Source organism: Trichomonascus vanleenenianus, assembly GCF_965637985.1.
Source record: "Trichomonascus vanleenenianus strain CLIB 3782 genome assembly, contig: TRVA0_009S, whole genome shotgun sequence".
Taxonomy (NCBI): Eukaryota; Fungi; Ascomycota; class Dipodascomycetes; order Dipodascales; family Trichomonascaceae; genus Blastobotrys; species Blastobotrys vanleenenianus.
In genome coordinates this window covers 323,784-345,572 of record NW_027481878.1, presented here as the reverse complement: position 1 = coordinate 345,572, position 21,789 = coordinate 323,784, and the positions used below count along the sequence as shown (strand labels likewise).

At 48.3% G+C, this 21,789-nt stretch overlaps 8 protein-coding genes and 1 non-coding gene across 10 annotated transcripts, besides 2 other annotated features; 4 read left to right on the top strand and 5 right to left on the bottom strand.

Annotated features, from left to right (window-relative positions):
• Positions 1-248: 248 nt before the first annotated feature.
• On the bottom strand, positions 249-1,634 carry DCW1 (glycoside hydrolase family 76 protein; the record flags this gene model as incomplete). Its single annotated transcript, XM_076683638.1, has 1 exon — positions 249-1,634. The coding sequence occupies one exon, from the start codon at positions 1,632-1,634 to the stop codon at positions 249-251; it is 1,386 nt and encodes a 461-aa protein (XP_076542265.1).
• Positions 1,635-2,522: 888 nt separating this feature from the next.
• On the bottom strand, positions 2,523-3,260 carry DPI35 (Dpi35p; the record flags this gene model as incomplete). Its single annotated transcript, XM_076683637.1, has 1 exon — positions 2,523-3,260. The coding sequence occupies one exon, from the start codon at positions 3,258-3,260 to the stop codon at positions 2,523-2,525; it is 738 nt and encodes a 245-aa protein (XP_076542264.1).
• A 302-nt stretch (positions 3,261-3,562) lies between these two features.
• TRVA0_009S03202 (uncharacterized protein) lies at positions 3,563-5,299 on the top strand (the record flags this gene model as incomplete). Its single annotated transcript, XM_076683636.1, has 1 exon — positions 3,563-5,299. One exon carries the CDS (start codon positions 3,563-3,565, stop codon positions 5,297-5,299), a length of 1,737 nt encoding a protein of 578 aa, XP_076542263.1.
• A 2,172-nt stretch (positions 5,300-7,471) lies between these two features.
• Positions 7,472-8,160: a mobile genetic element.
• Positions 7,472-8,160, top strand: an mRNA.
• An 847-nt stretch (positions 8,161-9,007) lies between these two features.
• tRNA-Ser(AGA) lies at positions 9,008-9,089 on the top strand. The gene has a single exon. It is a non-coding gene; the product is annotated as a tRNA-Ser (tRNA).
• A 1,505-nt stretch (positions 9,090-10,594) lies between these two features.
• Positions 10,595-13,639, bottom strand: TRVA0_009S03136 (Zn(II)2Cys6 transcription factor; the record flags this gene model as incomplete). Its single annotated transcript, XM_076683635.1, has 3 exons — positions 12,847-13,639; positions 12,735-12,797; positions 10,595-12,687 (listed from the first exon to the last, which is right to left on the bottom strand). Exons 1-3 carry the CDS (start codon positions 12,899-12,901, stop codon positions 10,595-10,597), a joined length of 2,211 nt encoding a protein of 736 aa, XP_076542262.1. The 5' UTR covers positions 12,902-13,639.
• A 495-nt stretch (positions 13,640-14,134) lies between these two features.
• On the top strand, positions 14,135-15,811 carry ILV1 (threonine ammonia-lyase ILV1; the record flags this gene model as incomplete). Its single annotated transcript, XM_076683634.1, has 1 exon — positions 14,135-15,811. One exon carries the CDS (start codon positions 14,135-14,137, stop codon positions 15,809-15,811), a length of 1,677 nt encoding a protein of 558 aa, XP_076542261.1.
• A 1,025-nt stretch (positions 15,812-16,836) lies between these two features.
• Positions 16,837-17,319, bottom strand: TRVA0_009S03092 (uncharacterized protein; the record flags this gene model as incomplete). Its single annotated transcript, XM_076683633.1, has 1 exon — positions 16,837-17,319. One exon carries the CDS (start codon positions 17,317-17,319, stop codon positions 16,837-16,839), a length of 483 nt encoding a protein of 160 aa, XP_076542260.1.
• Positions 17,320-19,017: 1,698 nt separating this feature from the next.
• Positions 19,018-20,667, top strand: ENT1 (ENTH domain-containing protein; the record flags this gene model as incomplete). Of its 2 annotated transcripts, none has more annotated exons than XM_076683632.1 (3): positions 19,018-19,093; positions 19,144-19,213; positions 19,284-20,667. In XM_076683632.1, the coding sequence occupies 3 exons, from the start codon at positions 19,018-19,020 to the stop codon at positions 20,665-20,667; spliced, it is 1,530 nt and encodes a 509-aa protein (XP_076542259.1). The 2 variants fall into 2 exon arrangements, with proteins under 2 accessions (XP_076542259.1, XP_076542258.1); XM_076683631.1 differs by having other exon boundaries at positions 19,266-20,667.
• A 404-nt stretch (positions 20,668-21,071) lies between these two features.
• TRVA0_009S03048 (uncharacterized protein) lies at positions 21,072-21,698 on the bottom strand (the record flags this gene model as incomplete). Its single annotated transcript, XM_076683630.1, has 1 exon — positions 21,072-21,698. The coding sequence occupies one exon, from the start codon at positions 21,696-21,698 to the stop codon at positions 21,072-21,074; it is 627 nt and encodes a 208-aa protein (XP_076542257.1).
• Between the last annotated feature and the right edge of the window lie 91 nt (positions 21,699-21,789).

The window sequence follows — 21,789 nt, the reverse complement described above, 5'->3', positions numbered from 1 at the left end:
TTGGGGGGACTGGTTCCCCCAATCAATACTAGGAGGAGCTTCACGCGAAGTGATGGAACCTTGTGTAGGAGGCAATCGAGCACCAAAAAACATAATAACCTGTAGTAGCTCATTGAATTGACCCTAGGAAAGCAAAGCCCCCCTTTTGAAGCAGTGAGAGAGTAAAATTTTCGTACATAACAAAACGTAATAAAATAAATATACCCGAGAATGCAAGGCCTATTATACAAATCCCGGCTCTAAAAGGTTTACTTGAGCATCCAGAAACCGGTGCCCAAAAGACCGCCGATAATGACAATGGTAATAATGGCCGCACCGGCCCGGTCCTTGGTCTGAATCTTGAGCACGTTCTGAGTCAGCTCGCCATTAGTCGACTCCATGCCAGCGCTGGAACTGCCCTTACTCGATCCACCCGTCGAATTGGTCAACGGGATACCCGACTGACTGCTATTGCCGCTTCCGGCCGCCTGTATCTTCTTGATGACCTGCGTGTTCTGGATCACTTCGAGAGCAGACATCTGCTCGCCCATGCCATACTGCCCGTCCCAACTACCCGTGAACCAATTCAGCCCACAAGTGTGCCCGTCCGAGCCACCACTGCAGCTCAGGGCCGCCGCAGCTGCACTGGATCGCAGATAGTCGATAATTTCATCCCGTACTGACGGAATGAGAATCGCCGTGAGGCCCAAGAACCGCGAGAAGATGGCCTTGAAGCATCGCTGGTCATTATTACATCGTCCCGATGGCTGACACGACGCCTCGTACATAATATCGTTGTTCTGAAAGAACCACTTCTGAGCCGCACTCCACAGCGACTCGACACGATCAAGCCATTTACTGTCGCCCGTGTGATTATACATGTAAGCCGCTCCCGAAAGCAGCAACCCGTGGTTATACGTCCACTGCTGTTCCGACAATGTTGTGCAATTGCTTTCAATACTGGCACCATCGTAAATTCGCCATTCCGGCGTGACAAAGCCAACCTCCTCTAGCCAGTTCCAAGCTTTCTCAGCAACTTGACCATACGTTTCGTTACCGGTATAACGCTGCAGTCGCGCTCCAATGTGGAACAGGCACCCGTTGGACACCGTGTTCTTGTAATCATAGCCCGAGTTCCACGTGAAAATCTGCCATCTCAAACCGCCATTACAGTGCGCTGGATCCCACCGCGCAGCCATTGTGTTGAACACGGCCTGGGCAAGGTAAAGCCACTGTGGCTGGTCGCTCGACGGGTTCGAGAAGTTCTTTTCCGCTGCAGTCATGGCAGTAATTCCCCAAAACGCCTGATCATCGTTCCCTTCGGTGGTTGTCTGGTTAGACGGCATGTAGTTATTGTCCGTACCCACCTGGTACAGCAGCGACTGCTTGAGAACATCGTTATACGTGTCGTCGCCTGTATAGTACCAGTAATCGAGCAGAGAGTTCCAAGCAGCACCGGCTTCCCACCAATAATATGGCGCAACAAACATGCCGATGACTCCGCCAGGTCGATTACCGTCGTAATAGTCCATGAGACCTGCGGCTATGAGCTTGAGAGCCGAGTTAACGGAATCTGACGAATCAAGGTCGAGGTCCAACGCCAGGCCGACCCGGAAGAAGGTCATAACCGCCAGTAACAGCGCCGACAACTTCATCCTTCAAAATTTAAATAAAAAAAATTCAAAATAAAACGAGTGTCGTTTGGGGTCTATCACCGTTCCCACGAGTAATAATGAATAATACCGAGTAATACTGAACGGGTGCGGTTTTTGATGCGGTTCAGTTTTATTTATATCCTGTCACACCGGTCCCTTTCGCGGCTGGAGGGGGGGTATAGGAATACTACCCTGCCCCCTTCGCCCGCGCACCCTCTCAACGAAACTCCCCCCTTTTTACGCCCAGGCTCTTGGCTAAACGTAAGCCGATTTTCTCGTATTTTTATTTTACTTCCCCGTGCCTGGCCCGTTAAGGATCTGCCGCCTGGTGACCGTTCGAACCTGGTGACCAGGAAGAGACCGGGAATTATTTTGAGCCGCATGGAGTGCGGCGTACGGATCCGAAAAAGCCCGCATAGTGGGAAACCGTACATAGCGTTCCGTAGTAGTTCACACCGTCGAATCAAGTCAAAGAGTTAAGATTCACTCGCGTTGTCCCCCCTTTTTTCCTCCTTCACCTGTCGGTAGTACAATCTCGCGTAAATGGGGGGACCAGTCCCCCCAAACCCCCCTGTGGCTCCGCTTCGCGGAGATGTGGTTGATATGTTGGCATGGGCGTTTGGGGGTAGAGCCCCCAACTACGGGAGCTCGAGGGCTGGCCCTCGAATACACTCCAGGGCTAGTGCAGTTGGGGGCCAGTGAGTAGCATTATTGGCGTGGCTCAAGATTAACGCCGCACAATGAATGGGCGTTATATTGGCCATCGAATTGTCGTTAACTCATTCGCATTGTCCTTCTTAAAATCAGATTTCTGCCTTGTCGCAATAGTACCATTGGTGAGACACGCATGCGGCTGATGACGAACGCCGCACGGTGAAAAATAATAGACTATTCGAATAGCGACGGAATTAAAGACATGTCATTGACTCTAATATGGTAAGGAGCCGTGCCCTCGAGTGCCGAAAAGTCGTTCGTGGCCCCCTGGGAGCGGTCTATGAGAATGCTATTCCATCCAGCCTTCTTGGCTCCCTCAACGTCAAGCATTCTATCGTCGCCCACATGCCACAGACGGTCCGCACTCTCCTCATCAATCTTCCTCTGCACGTTACGAAATGCTTCTATGCTCGGCTTAACCCACCCTGTCTCATACGATATGAATATGTTGCTACTGTCGAAGTAGTGCATATACCCCATATCTTCCAGTACCGGCCGCATCCTCGGGTCGCCGTTAGACAAGATCCCGAGGGGAATGCCTTTGTGGTACAATGCTTGTAAGCACTCTTGAGCATCAGGGTACACGTGATAGGCGGCCGCTGTGTTGAAGTGATGGTACACTGCAGACACGGCTTTCGGAGTCACCTTGACTGGGTGGAACGTTTGCTCGATAATTTGCTTCCACCAGGACTCGATGGATAGCCCGTGTTCCAAACCATAGTTTGGGTATTTCGAATTCACAGCTTTGAATGCTGGTTTGAAGTTGGCCTCGATATGGTCGGGCTCTACCGAAACACCGTTATCGCCGGCTACTTTGGCGTATTGTCGAGCCACAGAGCCCAATGGCGTGTATAGAGTATCAAACCCGTCAAAGGTAATAAACCTGGGCCTTGCTAGTTTAATTGCAGCCATCTTCTCTGTTTATATAACCGTAATTCTCGTATTATAGATACAATGGTCTCAGTGTGTCTGGATGTTGGGAACTGTACCGATCATCATACCGACGTACAAGAGGGACCAAATATCAGATATATGATTAAATACCAGTTTCTCAGGAAGTACGTGGTAATTAGTTAGTGTCCAGCTAGAGAAGGTATGGTAATCCATTTGGTGTCTACTGAGGAAATCATGGTAATCCAGTCAGTCCGCTTAGGAAAGCTATGGTAAGTCAGTGAGTCCTGTTGAAAAAAAGGTATGGAGAAGGTGCGGTAAAAATGGATGAATTCTTGGACTTGATAGGGGACCGATTGGAGACGGATTCGTCCACTGGCGAAAGCTCTGCCGATGAGGTCCCGAGTAGAATAGCTGAAGACTCCGAAGAAGATGTCGAATGGGAGGATGTTGATTTAGAGCGCAAGGTTGATCCCGAGTGGATATCCTTAGAGCCCAGTGCGCATGTCCATGTCCAGTTTAATAAAGTACAACCCCCAAAAAGCAAAAAGTCCGGGCCGAGTGGCTATGATCGTGCTTTGCGACAAACTATTCATCTAGTGCACCTCCAAAGTATGCTATGCCACGGGTTTGTGCGCAATTGCTGGATCAATAACCCCAAGCTGCAAAAAAAGCTCAAGAGATCGCTACCCAAAGAACTTCGGAAGCAAGTTAAGAAACACCTGATTAAAAAGAAGTACAATCTTTTGGAGATATTGAATTCAACAACCTCATACTTCTTCAAACGATTTAAAGTCACAAAGCCCGCTCTGCGACGGCTCGGTTACCACTTTAAGCCACAGGATATCCCATGCTATGGAGAGAAAGTCAAGTCAATTAGACAATTCATGGCTCAGTGTTTGTCCTTCGAGGGAAGCCTGGACTCAGGCGCGCAAATATTTGCAGCAATGCTCAAATCACTGGGTCTCAACAGAATTCGCCTCGTTTACTCTCCTCCTCTGCTCTCGTACGACTATCAAAAACCTGAATCGTACCGTCCTCCTCCGGTCGCCCCAAAGAATGAGCCTGAGAAAACAATTGGCGGTGTATATATCCCCGCTATTGTGAAGCGCTTGGATAACGACCTGGATTCTCCCTCCTTCTGGGTCGAAGTATGGAACCCAGAAACAAACTCATTCGTTGTTATTGATCCGGTCATTTCTGGTATGGTTGGCATTTCGCCTCAGGAACTACGCCTCTCCCACCAATCGATCAAGGGCAAGACCCGTCGGTACTATGCCGTATCGTACTCAGATAATGGCGAAGTTGAGGACGTTACCCAGAAATACATGCCTAGGCGGCCGTTATCGTATATGAATCCCACTGGCAAGTCCTACGAGTCAGTCGCCTATACCCAGTTCCAATGGTATTTGACTCTGTTTAATAACAACCACAACGTTAATATTTTGGACGTTTCACTTCCAGCTGAAAGTGAACTGCCGGTCAAAATAACAGACTATGTCAATCATCCAATATTTAAACTTGAGCGTCATATTGGCAAACACGAGTCAGTGAAACAAGATGCAAAACCTTACCACATCCTCAAGCTGGCCAATGGCAAGGAAAATGTTTACCTGCGTTCGGATATCCAGGAATTGAAGTCGATATATGAATGGCAGAAAGTAGGGCGGGAAATCCGCGATGAAGAAAAACCAGCGCGAGAGGAGACGACCGACAAACATGGCAATAAAATTTCGAATGATCTGTATACAATTGATCAAACAGAAATAGCCGCTCCACGTCGGATCAATGAAAACGGCGATCTGCCCGAAACAATTGAGGCATTTGTGCCATGTATGGTCCCGTTAAATATGGTACACATTACAGCGGAGAATGCTGATCTTGTGGCTAATGCGTTAAATATACCCTATTCGCATGCCGTTGTTGGCCATCAGTTTAAAACACGGAAGGATGGGAATAAGAAACGGAAAGAGATTGTTGGCTGCATCTACGATGGTATCCTCATCCTCAAAAAGGACCATGAGAGATACGTTCGCGGATACTATAGTTCTCTTAAATAATTCAGTGCTTTGGAAAATAATAAGGATTACGATCACAAATAGCTAATACGATATTTAGAGATACTGCAGATCTCTTCTTCCATGCCCCCCCCCTTATGGTGTCGGTCTTATGCTCCCTTACTTCAGCTCTCTTGTCATGAAAGAAAAGGTTTTGTACATGTGGTACTTCATCGCTCTTCACAAATTAAGACTTGCCCTTCGTATTTAGCAAGCCATAGGGTGCATTTATTAGCACCGCTTTCTCTCTTTGACTTGCTCTTCCAAGAGCACGTTATAGGTGCTAATGCAAATGCCGCTTTCGTTTGATTCCACTGGTTCAAGCAATTTAGTTATTGATGAGCTGTTACATAGATTGAAGGTCATAAAGACCTATGTGCAGTCGCGAAGCGAGTGAGACTGTACCAAATCGCATGGTGGCTGGTCGCACGATTTAACTACACAGAAAACTAATGAAGGAATGAATACGCTGCGTTTAGTCTATTGCAGCGAGCTATGCTGGCCACTGTGCTACTTATTGGCCCTCTGCAATTGATTGTCAAGGTAGTGGCTATTTTTGAGAATATTTTTACGAAATCGCCATCGGCGCACCTCACCAGCGTGCGAAGTACGCCCATTCCTTGCCAGATCTCTCGACCCTACTCAATACGAAGGAGTGCTTGGCTGATTTCAGAGACTCCATACCGCAAACATTCTCATTAGATGGATTGATGTATTCCAGTGGTTGGCACAGGTCTTCTCCCCGCTATTTGCGGGAGCAGTGTCGCCAATGGTGTTCCATGTTCCACATGTTCTTGCTCTAGAAGTCAGCTCGTGCCATTAGCGCCTTGGAAATCGGCGGACCGGCCAATATTTTTTGATTAGCGGGCAAATATGTTGAGGTACTTATACAACAGTTACTGTACTATATAGGGCCTAACTTGGGGACACAGCTGCAACGGGCCAAAAATGTACTCATTCATTACGATAATGGCGTCGGGGATAATATAGCTATGTGTTATGAGTCAACATATCGGCAAAGGGCGTATATCGAGCTGACATGTCTCAGAGATACCGGTAGATCGAGGTTACATGGCTCAGAGACACCCGATAAAAATGACTCAGACCTGAGTTGAAGCCTCGAAGTCTCATGCGGCTTAGACCAATGGTACACGGTAATTACTCGGAGTACACTTCCCGAAATCATCTTATTCAGTCATGCACTCATTTTTAGCCTGTTGAGGTGAACTTATAAAGAGTCGCCATCCCATTACCATCTCCTTTCCTTTCTTCACCGTTCATCCTGTGAACCCTCTCCAGTTCTATCTTTATTTGGTTGACCTAATAACTCCTACTGAATCCTCAGACAACCGCTGTGGGCTCTGTCCTCGACTTAAGCGTGTTATTGTTCTGACCATCATCTGGTATGCATTGCTGTTGTTGCTTACTTACCGTTGATTAACCATTTGCTTAGATATCCTTCGTATCTGTTCGCACGTCCAACATTTATACTGTTGCTCTAGCTAACAACGTACTCAAGGTAAGTTTATACAATATACCGTTTATCTGTGATTCCTTTGCAGTCTATCTTCAGTTTGACCTAAGAAGTCCTACTGAAGAATCTGTCCTCGACTTCAGTGTATTGCCGGTATCATTCTTACTATTATCTGATATCCCTGCGAACCTGTTCCATGTCGAGCACTTATGCACCGTTGTTCCAGCTAACATCATGAAGGTTTTCACCTCCTAGGCCATATTCACAATTCTATTGATAGTTTCAGTGTGCCGCCAACAGAAACTACAAAATGATAGGAATTGTAATAAAATCGATACATAAGAACTTGTATTTATTTCTGAGTCCGCCGCCCAATTCCAGAAACACTAAATGCAACCGAGAAAATGGCCGTTCATACGATGGAGTTAGGTAAATTCACACTGAAAATGGTAATAGAACAATTCTTGATTAAAGTCTGAGCTTTTTGGAGGCTAAATAGATCTATACGAGAGATTCCTATTATGGCTCCTGGGGGCGTGAATTCCTTGAATACAATGTTAGCTTGAACAACAGTATAAGTGTTGGACGGGCGAGCATGTACACAGGAATATCAGATAATAGTATGAGTAAAAGACTTAGTCGTATCCTCCAGGCGTGCCACGACTAGGATTTTGAGAAGAACTATACTGCTTTTGACTATGGACAAACTAGGATTCCTCCACGTTGACCGCAAACTCATGCCGTTCGTCCCGGGGCGGACGAAGAAGAAGAGAGTCAAGGAAAAACCGCTGGTGCTTGCCGACAATCACGGCCACAAGAAGCCCGAGGACACTATTAGGCTTCTTGGGATTCATCTAAACAGATGGTTGACGTTCATACCGCATGTCCACGCAGTGGTTCAAAAGGTCAAGACGACTACGAACATCTTTGGGCGCCTCGGCAGAGTTTACCGGGGTGTGACCGGAGATTCCATGGCACGATTGTACACAGCATTTGTAAGGCCGTTTGCAGAATATGGCACGTCTATCTGGCATCATCGGCTGGCTGAGACCAACCGGGATACACTGGAAAGGATGCAGAACAAAGGTCTCAGCAGGATTATCGGCGCGTACCGCGGTACGCCAGTGATGGTTCTAGAGAATGAAGCAGGCATTCCACCCTTCGAATTACGGCAACACTAGGTGTGGAAATAAGCTGCGTTACGACTAAAAGGAAAGCTAAACCCCGCGAACCCGCTGGGTGAACACCTCCAGAAGCTTACGACGATCGGTGCAGGTTTGGGCAAAATGGTGGAATGGATGGAGATTACCATTGGTGAGGAGAAGTTCAGGTATTGGCGCAAGCTCCCTCCATGGAAGAACTCAAAAGCGCGGAAAGGTTTAGGAAGAAAGGGTTTTTCTTCGTGCCATTAGCGCCTGGGCGCTAAGGAAATCGGCCTTATCAACTCGGTGGCTGGCACGGGTATTTTCCCCGGTATTTTGCGGGAGCGGCGTAATCTATGATGTTCCACCTGTTCTTGCTCTAGAAGAAAGGGTTTTTCCTCGTGCCATTAGCGCCTCGGCGCCGAGGAAATCGGCCCCATCAACCAAATGTCTTTGATTTTCATTGATTTGTTATCATATGTTGAAATGTCTGCTTAGCGGACAAATATGTTGATGTACTATGTACTATATAAGCCTAACTTGGTGACGCAGTCGCAACGGGCTCGAAATACAGATAATAATAATATATCTTGATTATAGTCTGAGCTAACGCTAAGGAAGACTGTGTCTAAACATTGGGCTTCAACAGCCGGCTCAATATAAAAATTAAAATAAATCAATGGCAGAATATTAAGTAGCCTGGGATACCTATATCCAGTCCACAAAAGATGATGCGGATTCCCTCAATTTAATTGACAATACGGGGAGAAACCACTATCCCTACCAAGCAAGTAAATAACCACCCAAGAAATACAGATGATTCATTCAAAACAACCGAGAAAATTGCCGTCTATATGGCGGAGTTAAGTGGAACCAAGATAAAATGAATGTCTCGACACACAGTTGACACAGATAATGCTATTAGGCAACTTAATAGAAGATTTGCTAACTGCTAACTGTGTTAATAGCAAAATTTCAGCTGTTTACTGAAAGTTAATACATAAAATTAGGAAAAATTGTCAGGTCACGTGAAAGTCACGTGATTTTTGACAACGAATTTTATATGTCTCATTTGGCCGATTTTTACAAGAATTTGGCACTATGGCCGAGCGGTTAAGGCGAGAGATTAGAAATCTCTTGGGATTTTCCCGCGCAGGTTCGAGTCCTGCTGGTGTCGACATTATTTTTTGAACGTATATATGCCTAAATCTGAGACATTTGTGCGGCTCAACGAAACGTTGGGAGTTATAAGCGGGGGAGGTTCAATATTCTTGCCGGTTATACTCTATGTATATAATTCAAATTGCAATGTGCAGCTTTTCGTGCACTGATATTCATAACTGCAAACGCCGTCCTGTCTTTTGGACGCTCTGACAATTGCCACGCAATCTAACAAGGAACTCCAGAATGCCAGGCAGGTTAACACCGACCTCTCTGCATTGACCACCATCAGTCAGCTCAGGACTCGGCTCCATCCATCACTGCTACCCTCCATGTCACCAGTATCCGGGAAGCTGACTTCAGCACCGCTGGCGCTACTCTGTGGTCGTTAGCCAGCTCAACGATCTTGCTTCCGCTACTATGGCTCTCATCAGTACCACCTACCAGAAAGTCCCATCCCATCCCAGTCCGTCGGTCAGACCTTCGATGCTCTCAATGCCATTACTGAAGCCTTTGCTTCGGCCCAGAAGGCTTATGACCAGACCTTCACCTCTGCTCCAGCACAGTCAAGCACTGGCGTCGCCAACTTCTGCGGCTGGCACCACTGCTCCAGGCACTACCTTGGCCATTACCGCTGTTCCACCAGCTGCAACCACCACTGCTGCTCCACTAGTCTGCGTGCGAAAGGACAAGCGATCCGACTAAATGGTTTAGTACGCTACGCGGCCCTTAGCTGATTTCTCATTCGTTCGACACCTAGTGTATTACAGTGTAGATATTGACTAAATAACATTTTTTATTCTTCAGCTAAACACACTAATTCAGTAAGGCATTTGAGGGCCTCCTCTCAGGATCTTAAACACTCAATTAATTTAGAAGGTAATTAAAATGTGCCCAGTTCGGCTGCAATTGCTATCAACTGGCCAGGATCTTTTCGCCAAGTGCTTGACTCCAATCTTAAGGCTAGCAGAGGCTTCGCGAGGCAAGCTAGGGATTGAGAATTGCGCGTGTTCTAATACGATGGAAACTGTTTGTTACCAACTACGTCCAACTGGCTGGTAGCTGCAGCGTATCCAATTCCTTGAAGAGAACGACAACGCACTGCCGGTAATAGTAAATTCTGTCTCCTGAATGCGGTTAAAAAGGCGGATAGTTCTTTACGATTAGCGGGCTGCGACACATACGGCTGATCATGGCGAATATCACGGCCAGCGTACCCTTGTGTTGGCTCGATGTTGCAATCCGTTACCTACACATGTGTATATGGTGAGCATTCGTACCAAAACTTCAGTTCCATGCACCCTGATGTCAAACTGCTCTTAGCGCAGGTGTGGCTTATTTTTATGACATGGACTTGTTAATTGATTTAAACCTTGGCAAGGCCAACGAATATTGCTTGATAGAAATATATCGCCATACGGCCTGATAGAAGTGCAATATAGTAGTTCGAGGCACAGGGCAGTATGCAGAACCCAATATAATATTGCTCATAATACTGCCAGATATAGAGCAATTATGGTATTAGCCAAGTAACACCTCCCAGCCACGGTCCTTCATAACGGCCGTCCAGTGGCACCAGCCTTTAACTCCATCTTCTTCCAAATTCTCTTCGACGAAAGCAGTTCCAAAGGCCTCCGCCACCTTTAATGATATGACTGCGGCAATTTCTCTAGAACTTCGTACTGTGGTACCATCTTTTGAGCCTTCGTGCAGCTTGATTCTGCTTTTCTCCCGCTCCATGGATCGAATATCTTTTCTTCTCCATACTTCACGGACAACTTCGAATGCTTTTTCGACGTTGCCAATAGGCATCCACTCGCAGAGAACTTTCCACCTACCCCTGACCCATTCTCTATCCTCTCCTTTTGCCTCACAGCCAGCAATCAACAACGGAAATACGTGCACTATTGCTGTCCTTGAAGAAGCAGGAATTGATGCTAGTAACACCAATACTTTCTCTGCTAGTTCATGAGAGGCAGGTGAGGGTATCTCTGGCACGGCCTGGTGCAGGTAAAGTAAAGCAGCGTATCTATAGGCCTCTGCAGTAGCCAAACAAGATTGCAGATCCCAAGCTGGATCCTCGACCTTAGTCATTTGGTAGTTTATCACGGGATTCCAATTCTCTAGTTCTCTTTTGAGCTCAACCGCCCGATTAATCAAAAGGAGTGAAGGCTTATCGCTCTTTCTAACTGTCTGGACCAACGAAGCAACTTCGGCGATTAAAGGGAACAGCTTCTGTCCACATCCGATTAGTGGATCAACATCATCATGTAGAGGCTGTTTCTTGATATAGCCTTGGGAAATACTTGACCCTTTCTCTCGACTAACAGAGTCGGAGCTAGGGCTGCTGTCACCATCACTAGAGCTAGTATCAAATGGTGATTTGTCAGCGGGAGCTTCAGCGCTACACTCCCTTACCGAGACAGCTGGGTCATCGATTTCATCAACATGAATCCTCTCGTCGTATGTGTCTGAAACAAAGCGAGTACAGATATCCAGATACAGCCAGCAATTGTACAAAAATTGCAACCACGGAGGAAGCGCTTCTCCTCTATGCTGATGTACAAGTTGTTTGACGATTGTAGACGCGCCTTTGAGATGGCTGACACTGGTACTCACATCTCTAAGCCATCCTTCTGATAAAGCTAGTGACAATGCTGTGGCGAGGGCGATATCCGGTGGTAAGGATTTATCGGCAAGGCCGGTTACTAGGAATCTCAATGACTGTTTAATGTGCTCTACTGCCTGAGGTCGCAGTTCTGGTATTTGCCTCGAATGATGCAGCTTAGTCAGAGCGGCTGCTGCATGATATAGGGAACCGTAGTCTTGGGCTAATGGCCACAGTGTCGTTCTCCAAGGGTTCTCTGTAGGCCCGTCCTTGATTGACAAAATGCCACAAGTGAACCGGGTATACAACTGGAATATTCGTTCATGGTCATCACTCAGGTGCAACGAGGGCAGAGACACTTTGGCCGATAGTACCCGCTGAAAATCGTTATTTGACCTGTATTTGCTGATCCACTTGTCGAGAGCTGCATGGTTTTCATCACTCCATGTATAAGCTAGACGGCGCTGGCATTGGATTAATTCATTATTGGTATCTTTCTGGTGCACTGAGGTGGAAAAAACTGACATAAATGTTGAATCAGTGGAGGAAGCAACCTCTGTTGGCGATGGGAACCCAGACGGTCCATCAGAGTTTATGTTCATAGCGAGAGGAGAAAAGGGTTCAAGGCCCAGCTCCTTAAAGCTGAATGGAGAGTTTCCACTGGGTGATTTTAGTTCTTTCAAAGGAACAATCCCATTAGCCGAATCGAAAGCATTTGAATTTGGATCAAAGTCCAAACTGTCGCATGCTGGATTCACCCATCGGGTTGATGAATTTGATGTTTCCTGGTTAGTAATATTGGCGAATCCTGCGGACTGCAGTGTTTCTTGGATCAAGTCGTCAATTGACTGGGAGTGTGTGCCATTTTGCGAGGAAAGGCTGGTGTAAGTTGGTTTGGCTTGCTCTGGCTGAGTTTTGGTAATTTTGGCACAAACATTTGTTTCCTCGAATGATCTCCATTTAAAGCTTTTCACGTAGCCTCCACAAATGACATTACGTTGAGCACCTGTATATATATGTTAGTGAAGTTCTTCTTCTCACATTAAGACTTACACTTTAAACATGTAGGTTTGGTTTCGTCGCATTTAAGCCTTCGCTTCTTACACGTCACGCAGCCTAATCACATTAGTTAGGTCCATTATCATCCCTCGGGGTATCGCCTTACCTGTCCGAGATTTGGTTCGCTTGTTTGGAGTTGGGGCGCTTGATTCGTTCTCCATTTCTCAGATCTTTTTTCATTACCGGATTTGATCCACTTTTACCCCAGAGTTTTTACGATGATCTGCTCAAGATGCCCGAAAATATTGAACGTGTCTACCAACAGCTAAGAATTAGATTCTTAGAAATTGAAGCAAAAAAAGGCACAAAGGCGTTGCGGGATATGTATAAAAGATATGAGATAGCTTAGGAAGAAAAATTGGTCCCGAAGGGTTATAATAAGTACGCTCTGCGGCTGTTATCTCTCTCTCCACAGCAGATACCTGCAGGAATTATAGTGGAGTCACTAAAAAAGGCTAGAATATGCGATAGCGAGTTTCACCGCTAGGGATCTTCGCGGACATCACAGAGATTGAACGGGCTCAAGAACCTACTAGCATTTGTGCTCAAAAAGTTACTAGCAATTGTTGGATATAAACAGGGAGTATTTAATAACCTTTGTACCTACTAGTAACTATGCTTCTCGTATCATCTCCCGGCACCGCCCTTACTGACGGTTCTGACGGCCGGAAAATTCAGGGCCAAACTATTCCGCTATCGGCACACACCGTGAAAGGCTGTGTATATTGACCTAGGAAAGCATAACGACAGTTGCAAAGAGGCCACTCATTGAATTCGAGATTATTATTCCGGGCTCATTTATACCACCAGAGGATGTTGTGCCTATATATATTTGCACCACCGTAGTAGAGCCTACTACATAGGTATGGTTTACAAGCGTAGCATTTGATGTATCCCGAAATCGGCCTGTTGCGTCCGATACTGACAAATGACAAAACGACGCAAAACAACGGCAAAACTAAGTCATATTGGACCTCCTGAACCTGGCGGTAGTACAGTGTCCTACGTACCTAGCAGTAGAGTCATACATAAAGTCAGACCATGAACTACGCTGGGGAAATGAAGAAATGAAAAAGAGCTTAATCCGGAGGGATTTCTGGTTGGAATGTTTGTTTGAGAAATAGGGTAGTAGAGGGTCATGGGACGATACGTAGAAATCAATTGAATTCCAGCTGAGTAAAAATAGACCAATTTCTTTCCATCCATCCTGTTCAAAAGAGTAGGCTAGCAAAGCGCAGTAGGATAGTAGCGGTACCTGGGTTACTGAGGTGTGTGACTCTACTATTATGGTACTCCGCATAATGGGATCCTGCACCGCGATATTGTCGTCCGTGAAATTTCACCGGCCACTAATACTCGCTCCATTACGACGACCCCTACTGAGTTCAAGGCAAATGTCGACTCGAGAAGAATCCAAACCCAAGTATAAGGGTCTCACCGAGTACTCTACCCAGACGCCTCTAACCTCCAAGGCGCACACTCCAGAGCCCAAGTATGCAAACATCGATCCGAGCCTGCTGCTTCCGGACGGGACACCAGACTACCTGAAGCTCATCCTGACCTCGCGGGTGTATGATGTGTGCAAGGAGACTCCCCTGACTCCAGCAGTGAATCTCAGTGCCAAGCTGGGCACCAACGTCTTCCTCAAGCGGGAGGACCTTCAGCCGGTCTTCTCCTTCAAGCTGCGAGGCGCCTACAACATGATCGCTCAATTGCCAGAAGAAGAGCGGTGGAAGGGTGTGGTGGCCTGCTCTGCGGGAAACCATGCCCAGGGGGTGGCCTATTCCGCCAAGCACCTCAACATCCCGGCGACCATTGTCATGCCTACTGCTACGCCTTCTATCAAGTATCGTAACGTTCATCGGCTTGGCGCTAAAGTCGTACTCCACGGAGACGATTTTGACGGTGCCAAGGCCGAGTGTCAGCGGCTGAGCGAGAAGCACGGGCTCACCAACGTGCCTCCGTTCGACAATCCATTCGTAATTGCTGGTCAGGGTACCATTGCGCTTGAACTGCTGCGCCAGGTCAACCTTTCGAAGCTCAAGGCTGTGTTTTGCGCCATTGGCGGCGGCGGGCTTGTTGCCGGTGTCGGTGCCTACATCAAGCGAATTGCTCCTAATGTCAAGATCATTGGTGTTGAGACTTACGATGCGTGTGCTATGAAGCAGTCTGTCGAGGGTGGATCGCGGGTAATTCTACAGGACGTGGGGCTGTTTGCTGACGGCACCGCAGTCAAGGTTGTTGGCGAGGAGACTTTCCGGCTTTGCCAGGATGTTCTAGACGAAGTTGTCCTCGTGGACACTGACGAGATCTGCGCCGCTATTAAGGACATTTTCACCGAGACCAGGTCCATTGTCGAGCCTTCTGGAGCGCTTCCGGTCGCCGGCATCCAAAAGTACATTCTCAGCCATCCCGAAGAGGACCACTCGGGCGATTCTTACGTCGGAGTCCTTTCTGGTGCCAACATGAACTTTGACCGGCTGAGATTCGTCTCCGAACGAGCTGTACTCGGCGAGGGAGGCGAGGTGTTTATGATTGCTAAGATTCCAGAGAAGCTAGGTGTTTTCAGGACCTTGATTGACATCATTCATCCTCGGGCAATTACCGAGTTCTCCTACAGATACGCTACTGGGGAAATTGAGAAGCCGGATGGCTCTGCCAGCATCTATCTTTCGTTCTCGGTCAAGAGCCGATCCGAAGTTCCGGAAATCCTTGATCAGTTTGAAAAGCACGGCCTATCTGGCTTGGACATCAGCGACAATGAGTTCGCCAAGGCCCATGCCAGGTACCTAGTGGGCGGCAAGGCCGCAGTGCCCAACGAGCGAGTGCTGCGGTTCACTTTCCCAGAGCGACCGGGTGCTTTGCACCGATTCCTGACTAACATGCAGCCGAAATGGAACATCACATTGTTCCACTATAGAAACCACGGGTCTGATGTTGGTAGCGTCGTGGCGGGTATCAGCGTTCCATTGGAGGACGAGAAGCAGTTCGAGGACTTTTTGAATGATTTGGGCTATCCGTATGTCGAGGAGACCGAGAACCCAGCATACAAGCAGTTCCTCAAGGGCTAACCACTAAAAACTACCGTGTAATGATTACTGATGAGATTATGTACTTTTACAGATTAACTCCCCCTATTACCCCATTACACTGCGTAGTGTATTACCAGGTAGTGTATTCGAGGGCCAGCCCTCGAGCTCCCATGGCTCCGCTTCGCGGAGGCTTCTTCCCCAATTAATACTTGTGCTATGGTGTTTTTCGAGGGCCAGCCCTCGAGCTCCCGTGGCTCCGCTTCGCGGAGGGTCCGGGCGCCATTGAACTTGTAGCGAGGAGCCGACAGTACTAAATTGCAATGAAGAGCCTAAACGTAGACTTGTAATGAAGAGTCTATTAGTAGGACGGGGTAACGAAGAGCTTACAGTACTGAACTTGTAATGAAGAGGCTAAACTTGTATTGAAATCCGCTAGTAGGACAGGGTCCATATAGATTACACCAGTACTCCGACTATATATCACGCGAGTTTAACAACGCTAATAAGGATGCTTCTCATTGAACGACACAAACCACCTAGTTCAAACCATTCAATGGGACACACTCTAAAAAGAGAAGTGAGTAGAAATCAAAAATTATAAAACCCAGTCTACCCTTCTGGATAGCTGGTAAGAAGCGAAGCATGCGCTGTGCAATGCATGTCCACTCCTCAGTCAGACGGACTTATTGATCTCCGCTAACATTTTAAGGTAAGTATGAAGAAAAAAAAAGGGTAGTCTGAAGGGTGGCGGATCTATTTATACTTGGGGATTACTTGCGCGCGCGAGAAGTGCTCACAACTACACCTCCGTTCTGCGATCTCCGCAGTCTACTTCGCAATGCCTTGGGCGCGAACCGCCAGGAATGGCCCCTGGGGCTTCACTCGAAACCCAATTGTAGAAGATCTCCGCGAAGCGGAGCTACGGGGGAGTTTGAGGGGCTGGCCCCTCAAGAATGAAATGACCCCCTTGAACACTTGGGGGGACTGGTCCCCCCAAACCCCCCTGGGGCTCCGCTACGCGGAGGACTAGTAAACAACGTAAAAAATAGAATAAAAATAGATCGTTATCTCGTAAATCTAACATTATTAGCAGTCTGACTCCGGTTTCTGCGCGGGACTCTTCTCGAAGGGCTTCCAATTGGCGTATCAACCGAAGTAGACGCAGCTGTAGCGGTTGTTGTGGCTGTTGAGATTGTTGCAGTTGCAGTACTGGTTGAAGGGTCTGGGTCAGTAACGGGAAGAGTATCAAATCGCGGGTCGGGCAGCTTTGTTTGGTCTATGATATGAGTAGAAGGGGCGTTGTTGAGCAGGTCGTTCAATGCGAGGTCTCGCCAGGCGGGCTCGGCGGCTTTCTGGTGTGATCTCGCGATACCCATCATACCCTGCTGTTCTGTGATCATATCGTCTTCTTCTTCGGGATTGACGGGCTGATGTTCGGGTGGGACGATGATGTCGTCGAACTCCAGCTTTGATTTCATCCACTCCTCGAAGTACACTGCTGTGCGCGGCAGCGTCATGTGTATATGGGATCTCTCACTATCTCTCATCCCATATATATATACGAGCAATCAACGCGCTTAGTGATATTTTAATGGATAATGATTAAAATTGATAGGTATTGATCTCCCAGGCCCAAGATTCCTAGATTTCTAGGTATCTGGTAAAAGCTGGTAATAATAAATAGTGTAACAGCAAACCCGTGTTTCCCAGTATCTCCAGAAATTATTATATTGAGCTGCAGAATGCAGTGTACTCAGGATATGATCGAAACTACGGTTTAATCTCGGTACATGCCTGCCTGGTACGCCGGGAGAGCGAGCGCTCAAATAAAATGTGCATATTTAACGGGGTACCGTTTCATTGATTTAATTAACCTAATATAAATCTTAATCGATTACGCGATTAAGTTAGACGAAGAAGTTATGGGGCTGAACACGCTCTGAGATGAAGGTAGAGTGAACTGAGGACTAGCAAAATAGTTCAATTATTAAAGAAATGATACGAGAGTAACAAGAGATAATCTGACCAGATGTGACCGGGTGCTACTGCAGCACAGTACAGTACTTGCGTGGAACTGAAGGAAAGAACAGCTATATGCCTAGCCCTCACAGAGGGAGTCACATGACAGCAATACGAAGTTTACTACTGTGCTGTCTAAATCTGGTATGACTGTAATTTGATAAATACAATTCAATACCTAAATAGGTGATAAGCCCAGGAATCTATCTATCCAGGCCCCTGATGCGTTTAACTGCCGTATACCGTTGTGTGCTTAGATTATCTTTAATACGTACCTTTTGGTGCTACGACTGGTGATCGACATCTAATTTAATTACCGGTACACTGTGCTGCAATACGAATTGCTAACCTTATCACTATAACCACTACATAGAGTTCAATATCTAGAGGTCCTCTGATATATTCAGCTGCATACAGGTCTTATCTACTTATTAGCACCAAGCTTAATATCAACTGATATTAATACCGATCAATTGATTTTGCGGTGGTTACTCCAATACGAAGCTTACTCCTCCTTTACAACCTGGTGAGCCGCGCAACATGCGGCTTACTGTTAACTGGGGGGGCCACCCCCCCCCCCCCCCCCCCCCCCCCATAGCTCCGCTCCGCGGAGAACCTGTAGAGAGATCGTGTTACAGGGGGGTTTGGGGGGCCAGCCCCCCAACTACGGGGTCTGGGGCAGAGCCCCAGGTATATTGTACTACACTGTGGGACTTGTGACGGCTGTCCGGTCAAATACCGATAGAGTTCAATACTCAAAGAAGCCCGGTGAACCCGTTATTATCGAAAAGACAATAGCAAAAAGGAGCCCGGGTGAAATAACCCCTTAAAAATCCATTAACCAAACAGCCCCCCCATATGTACAGCGCTGTCCACGCAAGCCGCACTCCCGTCGAGGCAGTGAAAAACACCCTCAACGGCCCGCAAGGGCGCGGCGGAGGAAGAGGAGGAGGGGGTCCCAATATTATGCCGGGCGGGACCGCAGCCTAACACAGAGGTGGGACATCCCAAAAGGAGGACAACCCACCATTAGGTCCTCTCCCACAACCCCCTCCACCTTCTCTCCAAGCTTCTTTTGACAACTAGCATTCAAAACGAACTGAGTGGGCCATATCCACCGTTGGTAGTTGTATTTCTATAGGCGTAAACGTTCCCCTCCGTTCCAGGACGGCTCGTAGTAGTAAAAACCCCGGAAAAACAAGGCTTTTGAAGAAAAGCGCCACAGGATGTCGAAAGCGGTGCTTCGTTCGATTAAGAACGTGACCAACGGGTACACGACGGCCCAGGTTAAGGTCCGAAATGGTATGTTTTATTGGTGGTTGTGGTTTTGATGAGACTAACCAAGGTAATAGCGACAAGCAACGACCCATGGGGCCCCAGCACACAGGACATGCACGAGATTGCCCAACTGACGTTCCAGAAGTAAGTAACCTTCCAGAGGCTCTGTAGAACAAGTTTTGCTAAGACCTGAAAGCGCGCTAACGCCTGATAGCCACGAACTGTTTGAAGTGATGGATATGATCGACCGTCGACTCAACGACAAGGGCAAGAACTGGCGCCATGTCATGAAAGCGCTGACCTTGCTGGATTATCTGATCCACTGTGGTTCGGAGAACGTTGTTCTGTGGTCCAAGGACAACCTGTATGTCATCAAGACGCTCCGCGAGTTCCAGTATATTGATGAAGCCGGGCGCGACCAGGGGGCTAATATCCGCCAGAAGGCTAAGGAGCTCACCTCACTGCTGCTTGATGATGACCGACTGCGTCAGGAGCGCAAGAGTAATAACTTTGCTGGTGCCAGGAGGCGGCGACGTGGTTCACGGGCCGAGTCGCAGCGCACCGGGTCCCCACCATCTCATGGAGGGCGTAGAATGCGCCAGAATTCGTCCGAGGCAGACCTCCAGCGTGCTCTGGAGGAGTCTCGGATGACGGCTGAAGAAGATGAGAAGCGGCGTCGTGATGTTAATGTCGATGATGAGGATTTGAGGAAGGCTATTGCGCTGAGCCGCGAGGAAGAGGAGCAGCGTAGCCGAAGCAACCTCTTTGACATGGCTAGCGCCAGTCAGCCCAACCTCATTGACACCTCGGAGCCCATGTATTACGCTCAGCAGCCTCAGATGGCCCAACAGCCCCAAATGACTGGCTATATGCTTCAGCAGCAGCCTCAGTACACTCAGGGCTATGCCCAACAGCAGGTTGACTTGTTTGGCAATCCTGTGTATCAGCAGCAGACAATGGCCACGGGAATGCTTCAGAATGCCTATGCTACGGGGTATCCCCAGCAGCAGCAGCAACAGCAGTATACTGGATTCCAGCAGCCACAGCAACAGATGAGCGGCATCCAGCAACCACAGCAGGCTCCGCAGGAGCCTGAGCCGCTCCAGCCGCTCAAGACGGGCTCCAATAACCCATTCGCCAAGCTCAGTATGCAGAACAACAGCCTGCGTGCCCAATCCAGCCAGCCATCGCTTAACCAGATCCAGCAGCAGCAGCAGCAGCAGCAACAGCAACAGTCCCAAAGGCCGCAGATGACGGCTCAACGAACAAACAACAACTTTGACCAGGGACACATGAGCGAATTGAACACGCTGCTCGCCAATGGCGACGGCATAGACACGTTTGGCAACGTGGGCGAGCTGCGAATCCCCGCCCAGCACACGCGGTCCACCTTCGTCAACTCCGCCGGCCAGACCGGTGGGCTCTACCCGCAGCAGCCCTCCAACAACCCGTTCGGCGCCCAGTACACGGGCGTCGCGACTACTAACCTCACCCCAGCATTCACCGGCTACGGCTTTGGCAACGCCCAGTCTTCGCAGCAGGCGTACCAGCAGCAACAGCAATCCAAACACAACCAAAACAATCTCATTGATCTCTAAGTTATATCGTTTGTATTCATAGGTTAGCGACACACGAACTTCTTACCCCCCTCTCAACAACCAACCCCCTCCCCTGGGGCTCCGCTACGCGGGGAGTTCTTGATTTGATGGGAGCTCGAGGGCTGGCCCTCGAAATAACATTCCAAGTATTAATGGGGGGACCAGTCCCCCCAAACCCCCCTGGGGCTCCGCTCCGCGGAGATTTGAGCTGTAATTGGGTTATTTGTTACGCATTGGGAGTTTGTAACGAGAACTTTGTTACGGTGTAACCATCACCCACGATACGGGGGTCTGGGGGCTGGCCCCCAGCTACGGGAGCTCGAGGGCTGGCCCTCGAATACACCCCACTGCTAATACTATTGCCCCTAGGGCTCTGCTATCGCGAAGTATAGCGAAATGAGAGATCAATTGAGGAAATGTTTGTACTTGTCTATACGGTTAAGCGCTCTGGCTAGCACGCCGACGACAGTACCCACAATGGGCGGGTCCATGGCCTCGGAGGAGGAGATTGGACCGATCTTGACGACGACTTTTGGCGGTTGTAGCAGCTTCCTCATATCCTTCTTGTCTGGCGGGTGGCACCCATCAAAGTCAATAACAACAATTGAATAGCCGTCGATGATCGCTACGTCCAGCACTTCATTGCGCCGCGAGAGCGATATCGCGTCGGACATGAGGCGGAACCCCTCCCAAGTTATTCGTGACACTGGGTTCGCTTTCTTGCCAAAGTCGTCGCGGAAAATCGCGCCGGGATCAACAAACATAATAGCTAGCGCATTCGTCTCTTCGACCGTGTCGTCTGCCGCCATTCGGAACTTCCATACGTCGTACGGGTTGCGGTACCCATCAATGTCGAGGAACTTGCACGGCTCAATGCTAAACCCGGCCGGAGTATTGGGCAACTGGGCGAATATGTCGTTGTACGTACCCACGAACCGCGCAAAGTCCTCCTCCAGCGACTCGGCGGTGGATATTACTTCGTTGGCCACAAAAGGGCTTCTTATATTGGTCTCGTCTGGCAGCTTACCCATTACCGCATCAGCAAGCGAATCAATCTCCGTAGCATTAGTCACTCGGACTTTAAACCCACAAGCCATCCTAGTCTGACCTGCGAATATAAAC